Here is a 12,267-nt window from a genome sequence, read left to right on the forward strand (position 1 = left end):
GTTACTTACCTTCTGTAACGATGTGCTCGAGGCATGTGGGCTGCTGAATTCATATCTTAGCATAGATCGCCGCCTAGTGTTGGGTCCGGATGTTTGCACCTTGTTGTCTTGGAAGAGTCTTCGAAGTGTCACAAGATAGGTGACTCCTCCCCTGGACTACAGTGCGCATGGGCATCTTCTCCATCCTCAGATTGTTTTTCTCCGTAATTGGGTTTGGATGCACTTCGACAACTCCAACTTTGAGACCGAAGTTTTCCAACTTCCTAAGGCCAAAAACCTTCTACTTTCGTCGGTATTGTTTCCGCTCGGTATCCCTCGACTCGACAACACTTTCCATCTTTTTCCGGTCGTCGACTCGGGCCGTTGGGCCTTTTCGACGCCACGTGGGCCTCCTGCCGATGGAAAGGACCCCGTTGAAAAGATGCCCACAATGTGGATCCAAATTTCCACATAGCGATAAGCATACAGTATGCAACAGGTGCCTATCTTCGGAGCACAACGAGGAAAACTGTCCAGCTTGTGCTCAGTTCCGATCGAAGAAAACTATCCGGAACCGAAGAGCTGCTCGACAAGAGATGCAGCGTGCGGCACCAGAACCAGAAAACATCTTCGACGACGAACATGAACTCCCAGAAGCGGTGGACTCAGACCTCGAGATAGTCACCGTCAAGGACCAGTCGGACTCCGATGACCAGATCACACCGTGGCAAACCGTGAGTACCAAAGCCCCTCCTCCGCTTACACCTCCAGACAAGGCTCCGCTCAAAGCATCGCCTAAAAGCCTTAGCCGAGACCGACACACTGCTTCAGAAGCCCTGCCTTCTGGCTCGGCTCCGAAGACCACACCAAAGCCTTCCGGTACCCCAGGACCGAGCAAATCATTTCCCAAAAAAGTCGACGATACGAAGAAGTTCGTCGACCCGAAGAAGGTCGTCGATCCCAAAAAGGGCGTCGACCCGAAGAAGGCAGTCGACCCGAAAACTGCCATTGAGCCGAAAAAAGCCGACAAAGCCTGTCGAGCCGAAGAAGGCTGCCGAGCCGAAGACTACGGTCGAGCCGGAGAAGGCCGTCGAGCGGAAAAAGGCCATCGAACCGAAAAAGGTCCATGAGTAAAAAAAGACCAGCGAACCACACCCAAGAGTCCTCGAGCCCGAGACTCACCACAAATCAAAGAATAAATACAAACAGGCGACCGATCCCAAAACCTCGGCGCCGAAGCCATGGACAGTTGAGGAAGAACTTTTCCATCCAGATCCAGTGAGCCCACAACAACACAGACTGTATATAGACCCTGATACAGGACATATAACAATTTACAATAAGAACAAAAGAAGATTGGACACTGAAACCCCTTCTCCTGTTCCTCCTAAGAAAAAGGACTTTGGAACATCTCCTTCAAGACCTTTTACACCTCCTCCTTTCACCCCTAACATGCCTTATGTTCCATATTCTCCTACACCCTTAGATTATGATGAGACAGAAGACATGGGGGAAGATCCTCAGGATGACTTTATACAACCTGACAATCAGGGAAACCAAGATGACACATGGAGTGACCACAATTACCCTAGTGACCCATATGATCCAACACCCATACCTGATCCCTCTCCATACCCCACAAAACCATCCCCAACTGACGACACTGGCGTTTTTAACCAGCTAGTGGACAGGGCAGCTCAGTATCATGGCGTTCACATGCACACTGACCCTATAGAGGAAGATTTCCTATTTTACACCTTCCCAACATCAGAAAAGAGTGTAAGTATACTCCCTATGCTAAAAGGAGTACTAAAACACGCGCCAGACATATTTAAAGACCCAGCCAGAGCGCGTGTCCTCAATCCAAGGATTGAGAAAAAATATAAACCAGTCCCTACAGACCCTTCTTATATTAAGTCTCAGCTACCATTAGACTCACTAGTCGTCTCTAATGCTAGTAAACGGGCGAATTCACAAACAACGGGTGATGCTCCCCCTCCTGACAAGGAGTCAAAAATCTCAGAAGCCTCCGGTAAAAGAGTGACCTCACAGGCAGCAAATACCCAAGCACTCCTAGCACGTTACGACAGAGCGCACTACGACCAACTGGAGGGATTATTACAACACCTACCAGAACCTTATAAGGCAAAAGCAAATGACCTAATACAGGAAGGGAAATTTATCACTAACGCATCCATAAAATGCGCCCTAGATGTAGCTGATTCAGCCGCTAGGTCTGTCAATACTAGCGTATTACTACTCCGGCATGCCTGGCTCCGCATTTCGGGTTTTAAGAATGAAGTGCAATCAGCAATACTTAATCAACCCATTAACCAAGATTTCTTGTTTGCCCCTGCTGTAGATACCATCTTAGAGAAGTTGAAAAAAGATACTGAAACCGCTAAGTCCAAGTAGGCACTTCAGTTCCAACAATCTAGGGGCTCCTTTCGTCGTTCCTCTTTTCAAGGATCAGGCAGAGGTAACACATCCCAAACTTCCTCATCATTCAAAAGCACCACACAAGGCACCTTTAATAAAGGCTCCAATAGAGGAGGTTATAGAGGGAACAGTAACAAGGGCAGAGGACGTGGTGGTAACAACACCAGAGCCTCCACCGCCACTAAACAGTGACTTGTTCACACTCCCTCCAGATCATTTAACACCAGTCGGAGGGAGAATAACACAATTCCTACCAATGTGGAACTCCATCACCACAGACAGGTGGGTGAGACAAATTATCCAGTATGGTTACTGCCTGGAACTCATTTCTACTCCACCCAACATACCGCCCAAACACCGTCCAATGTCCAAAGAACACATCACACAACAAGAGGTGCTCTCCATGCTAGAAAAGGGTGCCATAGAGCCAGTCCCACTTCAACATCAAGGGACATGAGTATATTCTCTATACTTCCTCATCCCCAAGAAAGACGGATCCCTCAGACCAATATTGGACCTAAGACCTGTGAACTAATACATACTCTCAGATTACTTCCATATGATCACTTTACAACAAGTGCTCCCTCTGCTCCAGCAAGGCGACTTCCTCGCCACACTAGATCTAAAGGATGCTTACTTTCACATCCCCATACATCCAGCTCACAGGAGATACCTCAGGTTCACAATAGAGGGTCAACACTATCAATTCAAAGTTCTCCCCTTCGGGGTAACTACAGCACCAAGGGTTTTCACAAAATGCCTAGCAATAGTAGCAGCACACCTCAGACGGCAACACATCCATGTGTTCCCCTACCTCGACGATTGGCTCATAAAAGCCAACTCAGACACACAGTGTGCCAGCCATACCTCACAGACAATCCAGCTACTGCACAGTCTAGGGTTTTCCATAAACTACCCAAAATCACATCTGCGACCCTCCAACATACAACAATATCTGGGAGCGACAGTAGATACCTCAGTGGGGAAAGCATATCCAAATCCAGCCAGGATAGCCAACATACAATCTCTTATTCGAAAATTTCAGCCACAACACTCCCTGCCAGCTTGAGTGTTCATGGGGCTTATAGGCATGATGGCCTCCTGCATATTCATCGTCCCTCATTCTCGCCTTCGCATGCGTCCCCTACAAGAATGCCTAGCCCGGAAGTGGAACCGGCTCAAGGACAACTGAAAGACCTAGTGTTGGTAGACAGTCACACTTACAGCTCTCTGCAGTGGTGGAATCCACAAAACCTTTCCAAGGGGTGACTGTTCCAAGAGCCAGTTCCACAAGTGGACAGCGGACGCATCACTGACAGGTTGGGGACCCCATCTCCTTCAATACACAGTCCAAGGTCTCTGGACAGTCAAACAAAAGACACTACACATCAACCACTTAGAGTTACTAGCAGTATTTCTAGCGATGAAAACCTTTCAGAAATACTTGTACAACAAGGCTGTTTTAATCCTGACGGACAACATGACAGCCATGTACTACATCCAAAAGCAGGTGGGGACACAATCTCTGCAGCTATCTCACCTAGCACAGAGCATATGGAAGTGGGCGATTCCACAAAAATGTATCTCCTGGCAGAACACCTCCCAGGAATAGACAATCAGATAGCAGATCTACTGAGCAGACACAGTTAACAAGTACACGAATGGGAGATTCACCCTCAAGTTCTTCAACCATTCTTCCAAGAGTGGGAGCATCCAGAAATAGATTCGTTTGCCACAAACGAAAACTCAAAATGCCCGTCCTTTGCCGCCAGGTTCCCTCACCCGTCGTCACAAGGCAATGCGATATGGATGAACTGGTCAGGCAGATTTGCGTACGCTTTTCCACCAACCCCACTGATTCCATTAGTAGCACGCAAACCAAGGCAACAGTCGCTCACAATGATCCTGGTTGCTCCCACATGGGCAAGACAGCCATGGAACACGACACTGCTGGAACTCTCTGTAGTCCCCCACTAAAAGCTGCGCCTTTCGACACAATTGCTAACACAGAACCATGGAGAAATCAAACACCCAGATCCCAATCAGATAAACCTAGCGATCTGGCTCCTGAAGTCTTAGAATTCGGATTTCTTAACTTGCCTCCCGACTGCATGAACATTATCAAGGAAGGGAGGCGTCCCACTACCAGGGCATGCTACGCAGCTAAATGGAAAAGATTTGTAATTTATTGTAATAATCAAATCAATCCATTAGATGCCTCTATCCAAAACTTGATTTGTTATCTGCTACACCTTCAGAGATGTAACCTAGCGTACTCATCCATAAGGCTACACCTTGCTGCTATAGCAGCATATCTTCAAAACAGACAAAATGTCTCCCTGTTTAGAATACCACCTATCAAAGCTTTTATGGAAGAATTATCCCTCCAAACCTTATCCAGTCTGGAACCTCAACATAGTACTTACCAGACTCATGGGACCTCCCTTCGAACCTCTTCAGTCATGTGAATTACAATTCTTAACATGGAAGGTGGCTTTTCTAATTGCCATCACCTCCTTCAGGCGAGTAAGCGAGTTACAGGCGCGAACCATTCAAGAACCTTTCATGCAAATACACCACAATAAGGTAGTACTCCATACAAACTCTAAATTTATGCCAAAAGTTATCTCCACTTTTCACATTAATCAGTCCATAGAATTGCCAGTTTTCTTTCAAAACCCGCATTCAGTAGCTGAAAGAGCTCTACACACACTAGACGTTAAAAGAGCACTGCTATATTACGTTGACAGAACAAAATCATTCAGAAAGACAAAGCAACTATTTGTTGCCTTTTCACCACAACATAAAGGTAATCCCATTTCCAAGACAGGAATAGCCAGATTGATCGTTAAATGCATTCAAATACGCTATCAAAAAGCAAAGCGCACCTTAACAATTCCTCCAAGAGCACACTCAACGCGCAAAATGGGGGCATCCATGGCTTTCCTAGGAAATATTCCTTTAGAAGACATATGTAGGTCAGCTACATGGTCTACCCTACACACTTTCACTAAACACTACTGTGTTGACGTGCAAGCTAAGCAACAAGCTGCTGTAGGCCAGGCTGTCCTTAAAACTCTTTGTCAAACCACTGCAGCTGGTACAGGCGACCACCGCTAGAGGAGAAACTGCTATAGAGTCTATGCTAAGATATGAATTCAGCAGCCCACATGCCTCGAACGGAAAATGCTACTTACCAGTATGCATCTTTTCTTGGCATGTAGGGCTGCTGACATTCATATCGCCCACCCTCCTCCCCGGTGCCTGTCACAGCTGCACGGTTACATTCTTAATATACATCTGCATGGTCATCTCTTACTTTTCTATACTCCATCTTTGCCACAATGGCGAAAAACAATCTGAGGATGGAGAAGATGCCCATGCGCACTGTAGTCCAGGGGAGGAGTCACCTATCTTGTGATACTTCGAAGACTCTTTCAAGACAACAAGGTGCAAACATCCGGACCCAACACTAGGTGGCGATCTATGCTAAGATATGAATGTCAGCAGCCCTACATTCCAAGAACAGATGCATACTGGTAAGTAGCATTTTCCATCTGTAAGAGACATAGGTTAGTTGCAGATTCCTTACCGCCCCACCCATCCTCCCCACTCTGCGAACTGACTTCTAGGGATAGGGACTCCCTTGCATGGTCCTAGTTGTGGCGCACCGGTGGTCAGTGACTACCATGGCTCTGCGCTTCTGACGTGGAAGTCGTGTCAGAACTGACAGCGCGCCGGGGCGGCATCTAAGTAAGCACCGCGACTTCATCCTGGCGACCACAACGACGGACGCGGAGTTGACCGGCGCCACCTACCGATGCGCAGGGGTACTGCTAAAGAAAAATCTCCACTTCCAGACTGACGTCTGGGGGAAATTCTAAGGTAAGGAATCCACAAGTAACCTATGTCTCTTACAGATACATCATTACCAAAGATAAGTAACTTGTTCTTCAGAAAGCAATTACTTACAGTTCTAGTGTACATTCGTCTACAAACATGAGTTATCTGACCTTTAGGTAAAATGTCTCACTTGCCCAGCTATTTCTTTCAATTCAATAAACAGATTAACAAAACATATACTACGCGCCCATCCCAGCAACTAAGGACCCTCAGGTCTGTGTGGTAGGGTTTTTGTAATTGTATATTGAGTTGTGTTTTTTAGTCTACCCTTTGTAATTTGGGTTTTTGTTTCAGAAAATACCAATGCTTTTTGGTCTATATTTTATTGCTTATTGGCCCAGAAGATTTTTTCCATATATTCCCCCAGAAACCTAATTGAGGGCTCTTGTTCTTTTCAGGTTGTTTCTGTCCCTTCGACCCCCATCCATGGTCCCTCATAATGGAGATATTTGCTCTGCCCTAGATAGCATGAGGAAGGGTCCTTTGTTTATCAGAGGTTTCCTCTGCCTCTCGGGCAGTTAGGTATTTGCTCTGCCCTAGATAGCCTGAGCAAGAGTCCTTTGTTTATCAGAGGTTTCCTCTGCCTCTGGGGCAGGTAGGTATTTACTCTAGAGCAGAGGCCATATAGGCCTCATGCCGGGCTCCAAAGGTTCCCTCTGTGGTAGGTAGGTGTTAGCTCTGCTCTAGATAGCCCCAGGAAGGTACCTTTGTTTATTGGAGGTTTACTCTGCCCCTGGGGCAGGTAGGTATTTGCTCTGCTCTAGATGGCCACATACAGGGCTCTTTGTTTATCAAAGGTTCCCTCTGTGGTAGGTAGGTATTTGCTCTGCTCTAGATGGCCACATACAGGGCTCTTTGTTTATCAGAGGATTCCTCTGCTTCTGGGGCAGGTAGGTATTTCCTCTGCTCTAGATGGCCTGAGGGAGGGCCCTTTGTTTATCAGAGATTTCCTCTGGGGCAGGTAGGTATTTGCTCTGCCCTAGATAGCCTGAGGAAGAGCCCTTTGTTTATCAGAGGTTTCCTCTGCAACTGCGGCAGGTAGGTATTTTCTCTGGTCGCGATGGCCTCATGCATGGCCTTTGGTTAATCAGATGTTTACTTGGCCTCTGGTATCCTGATCAATGTTCCTTCAGTATTCCGGCTGGCCCCTGGGAGCCTTGGCTATAGTTACTCAGTCGGCCATTGGGAGCTTTGTCAGTGGATGCCTCAGTACTGACTACTTGTCTGAGGTCATCAGTGTGGACCCTTTGTTATCAAGAAGTTCACTCCTGCTTCATGAGCCTCATTCTAGTTTGCATCGTTTTCATATTGGCACCTCCATAACCCGCATGATGCTACCCTCTGTGCATGGTTGGAGAACAGGGGCACAGTTACCAGTGCAACACTGACTCTTAACTTGTGTGCGGCATGCAGCGATCTTCTCACAGTGTGCTCTCTCCACAGGATTCCCCACCCTTGAAAGATGGCTTCCAGGGGGATGGATTGTCACACGCCGGCTTGTCCGTGAAAGAGAGTCATGGCTCTTTGGAAAGGTGAGTGTGTGAAGATCACAGGACTACAAAGCGGACCTGTGGGAAGTGAAAGCCAGAGGTGCCTTGGACACTTCTCCTTTGAGCAGCCTGTAAAGTCTGTGTGGGTGGTGATTGTGGCCCTTAATGCAGTGATAGTTCCACACAGGAAGTCTAGTCACGTCAGAAATCGGCTATACTGAGCAACGCAGGCATAACATAAAAAGCACAGCACATGCACTCATGCATCACAGATGTATAACGTATGACTTCAGTGAGTCTGCTCATGGGGTGGGGCACATAATTCGGAGTTCGCCCACTGGCCGCAGCGTTTGCCCCCAATGTTCTGGGCAGGAGGAGTGTAGTAAGCTCTGGTGCAGGGGCTTGACCACAGGAGTGATGTATGGCATGTATTGTAGCTTCAGCTCACAGCACATGGCACAAGGCTGGGGTCTGGGCTCTGTCTCAGGAGGAGTGCAGTAAGCTCTGGGGCGGGGTATCAGCACAGGATTGATGTGTGGTTTGTATTGTAACTTCCACAAAGAAATGATGGATGGAGCACAAACTTTTCAGACACTCTCCCCAGTCACAGATCTTGGTTGAATCCATCCTCATTCTTTAGCTTACTCCGCCACCTCAGTTCAGACCCAGCTATATGCAAATCAGTCTTGACCCTTTGCCTCATGGGAACAGTCCAGCCCGAACTGCCAATCCAGGTCTTCCCTGAACCGGAAACAAGCATCCTGGGACCGGTTTCGGGGTAACACCCTTCAGCAGCCAGGCTACCTTGAATCCAGTGGCAACGTGAGTAAGGGACCCACGTCTGGGCATACCCTGCGTACTTGGGGCAAACAAAGCAAACACAAGGAGATAATGGTCGGAGCGCTGAAACTTTTCAGACACTCACCCCAAGTCACATATCTGCGTTGAGTCCATCATCATTCTTTATCTCTCTTTGACACCTCAGTTCAGGCCCAGCTATATGCAAATCAGTCTTGACCATGTTCCTCATGGGAACAGTCCAGCCCGAACTGCCAAGCCAGGTCTTCCCTGAACCGAAAACTAGCATCCTTGGACCGTACGATGGATTTAGGCCCAGATCTCTGTACTGGGGTGAATGTATGACATTGTTCTGCGTTTTGTCCATCAATTGTTGTTTTTGTTTTGTAGCTTCAGCTCACTGCACATGGCACAAGGCCGGGGTCTGGTCTATGTTGCAGGAGGAGTGTAGTGAGCTCTGGGGCGGGGGTTTCAGCGCAGGATTGATGTGTGGCATGTATTGTAGCTTCAGCTCACTGCACATGGCACAAGGCTGGGGTCTGGGCTCTTGGAGGAGGTGTCTTAAATGCAGGGCGCAAACGAAGGCCCCGCACCAAGAGATGACTGGACAAAGTGCAGGTCTCGGCCAGTGGGTGCTGAGCGTAGAGGTGCTCAGTCTCTGCACCCAGAGCAGACCCCACACAGCTGAGGGCTTGTTACAGTGAACTACATTACTCTATCAAGAGAAGAGTTTCTACCTAATAAACAAGGCAGACATACTCGTTATCCGAACCTTCAGTGAAGGTGCATTTTCCTCCATGAAATGTGAACATCAAAATCATCCACTCACTCTGCTGAAACAGTTCTCAGCATCACCCATGCACACCTTTAAATCAAAGTCAAACTGCTCACTGAGATGAAAATTGGCCAAGGGAAGAAATAACCGCTCCCTAGCCCGTCTGGCTATTGAAGCATAATGGCATTGCCCAGGTCACCGCCTAAGACCATCATTCCCCCACTACATGTACGCTTTGCACCTTTGTATCCTGCGCCAGTCCATGTCCAGACAAAGGCTCAGTGTTCAGGCTAATCTGAGAAACAATTGAGTAGAGGGAGAGAGACTCTTTTTGGTGACTGTGCTAAGGTTTGTACTCGTATTTTCCTCGCACTGCCCTCTGCCATTTAACATGGGCTTTGCTGTCAACACTTGTGTCCTAAACTTCACTCTTCCGATTAGCCTAGCCTTTTCTCTAGATCAGTCTCTGCCTTACAATTAGTAGTCTGTGTAAAGATCCCTCCCCCCAATTAATAGTTTTATAGGGGAGTTTACCACAGAACCTGATCACAGGCCAGGCACTGCACCTAGAGCCCATAGGGCACTGCCAATGTATGCTTTGAGGTCCGCACTCTTTGACAAGCAGCGCGCAACCTGCGCGATGCACATCTGTGCACGCAAATTCTTTGGTCCAATCATTGCTTGAACCTAGCCAATTCCAGAGTGTGGAGTGCCTTCAGCGATGTGATCTTTGATTTCATTGGTTACAGGATATGTGATGTCCTGTCATTTGTGATCTAATTTATGACATCATGAGTGGTCATGAGTATTGCATTGGGTGTGGTGTTGTTGTGTTGCTCATCATAACTGGCTAATTTGTGTTGTCTCTAAGATTGAGATTGTCATCATGGTAGCCCCTCAGAGGAAGTATTTAGGGCGATTAATATCGATTTTAGTGCTTTACTTTCATAGTGAAGAGCCATACTATCTCTTTAGTAGTGTTTTTAAGGATCAACTTCATCCTATGGTCAGTGTAAGCACCGGATGCACACATCCTTTTGCTGTGTGCACTAGGCGTGACACGGTAGCCTATTTGTACGTTGATGAACGAACTTGTCGAGGAAAAGTATGCAGCATCCTCTGCACGCCAGACGGAATGGGTTACAAGATAGAAGACCTTTCTTGATTGATAGGCATATACATATATTGGTTTGGACCTTTTCCTTCACCTGGTACCAGACATTCTAGTAGTGTGGTTACAGATGTGTTGCATGATGGCTTGCCTGAGAACCCAAGAGGAATGGTTCACACTGACTTTAAAAAGTTCCTTTCACAGGCATCACATGCTCCCGGACTCGCTGAACGACGAGGAGGAGGACCTGGACGAAGCAGATGAGCTGTCATTGATCGACCACAACGAGATCATGTCTAGGCTTACCCTGAAACAAGAGGTAGGTGACCGGGTCCCCGCACCCTCCACTCAGCCTTTCTTGATTTGGCCATTAGGAGGCATGGACAGTGGTGTTCTAACGGACTGTGGTTCAATCGATCGCTTTTCACACTGCTCTAGACTGAACAAATGCCCATGATATGTTAAAGAAAGAGACCAGTTTTCCCTCTGTAAAGTGCAGTGCACCAGATAGGTGGTAAAGAGGCTATGCTCCACGGGAGGAACCGAAACATGTTTGACAGCCTTAAAAATATAAAGCCAGCAAATAGAATGTGAGCTACAAAACACAGACGGTGGTAAGCAATGAATGGAATGCATTCCTAGGGAAGCGTTCAGCGTGTCCTCAACATATGTTTGCAACCGGTCAGCTCTGCTGTCTGACATGAAGGAAAGGAGGAGTATATTTTTGAAGAGGAACCTTTATAAATGCCTACTAATGTGGATGAAGGTGAACCTCGAAGGAAGATTACAATGCATCACTTCAAAGTGAAGAAACCGATTCCCTGAGAAACAGATAAAACTTTGGTCCTGAATTCGATCTCGGCGGATGGGTTACTCCTTCACAACAGTAACGGATATCCCGTCCTCCGAAATCTAAATCAACTTTGATTACAATGGGATTTATATTTCGGCAGATGGGATATCCTTTGTGACAGAGTAACCCACCTGCCGATATCTAAATCAGTCCCTGTATCTTCGAAGGGCATTGCCTCCAGATAATAAGGCATTATATCATGAGATTATCAGAAGGGCTGCAGACACTTATGGCGAGGGATTGATTTAGATATCGGCAGGTGGGTTACTGGAAGACTGTGAACTTGTCTACTTGAAATCTATGCAGAATCTAGTTGTTTTAAACTGGTGTTGTATAGCATTTCCCTCACATATGACCGCTTTTGCTCTTTTCTTGAATTTTTACGCAAGGTGTTGTGTTAATGCCTCAATCTCATCCAACTGTCTATAGGCATATTTAATAAGCAATGTATTTAATAAGCTATGTGCTATTATGCTGCTGCAGCCCTCTTCTCCACCGCTTCTAAGGATTAGTTACTTACCTGTAATCCTAGTTCTCATTCAGGGGTATATTCTTCAAAGTCATAATCTATGAATAATCCCCGCCTATGTGCGGGATCCCGGAGCATATAGAAAATACATATAAATATATATATGTATATATATGTGAAAACATATTTGCAGCCTAGAACATTTCCAAACTGGCAATACTGCTGCAAAATTACATGAATTAGCATACACACAGTAGTACTCTCACAACCCCTAAGGAATAAAGAGAGCAGTAAACATTTGCATACAACAATGCTTTATTACCATAGGAAAACCTGTAATTGCAGGCATTTGCCAGTAGGCTGCAGTAGAGTTTAAAGAAACAAAGAAAGACTGACACCTTGCCTTTAAGGCATTAGAGTAGGGGTACTGTGCCTTTAAGACCTGAAGGC

At 46.8% G+C, this 12,267-nt stretch overlaps 1 protein-coding gene across 3 annotated transcripts in view; it reads left to right on the forward strand.

Moving 5' to 3' along the window:
- RAPGEF1 (Rap guanine nucleotide exchange factor 1) overlaps positions 1–12,267 on the forward strand; it is a 669,494-nt gene that overhangs the window by 526,128 nt on the left and 131,099 nt on the right. For all 3 annotated transcript variants that reach the window (XM_078646181.1, XM_078646179.1, XM_078646180.1), the window contains 2 exons: positions 7,765–7,853; positions 10,700–10,814. In XM_078646181.1, the coding sequence (XP_078502307.1) occupies positions 7,765–7,853; positions 10,700–10,814 (204 nt within the window). The remainder of the gene's footprint in view (positions 1–7,764; positions 7,854–10,699; positions 10,815–12,267) is intronic.

This window comes from Lissotriton helveticus, chromosome 5_1, assembly GCF_964261635.1.
Source record: "Lissotriton helveticus chromosome 5_1, aLisHel1.1, whole genome shotgun sequence".
Lineage (NCBI taxonomy): Eukaryota > Metazoa > Chordata > Amphibia > Caudata > Salamandridae > Lissotriton > Lissotriton helveticus.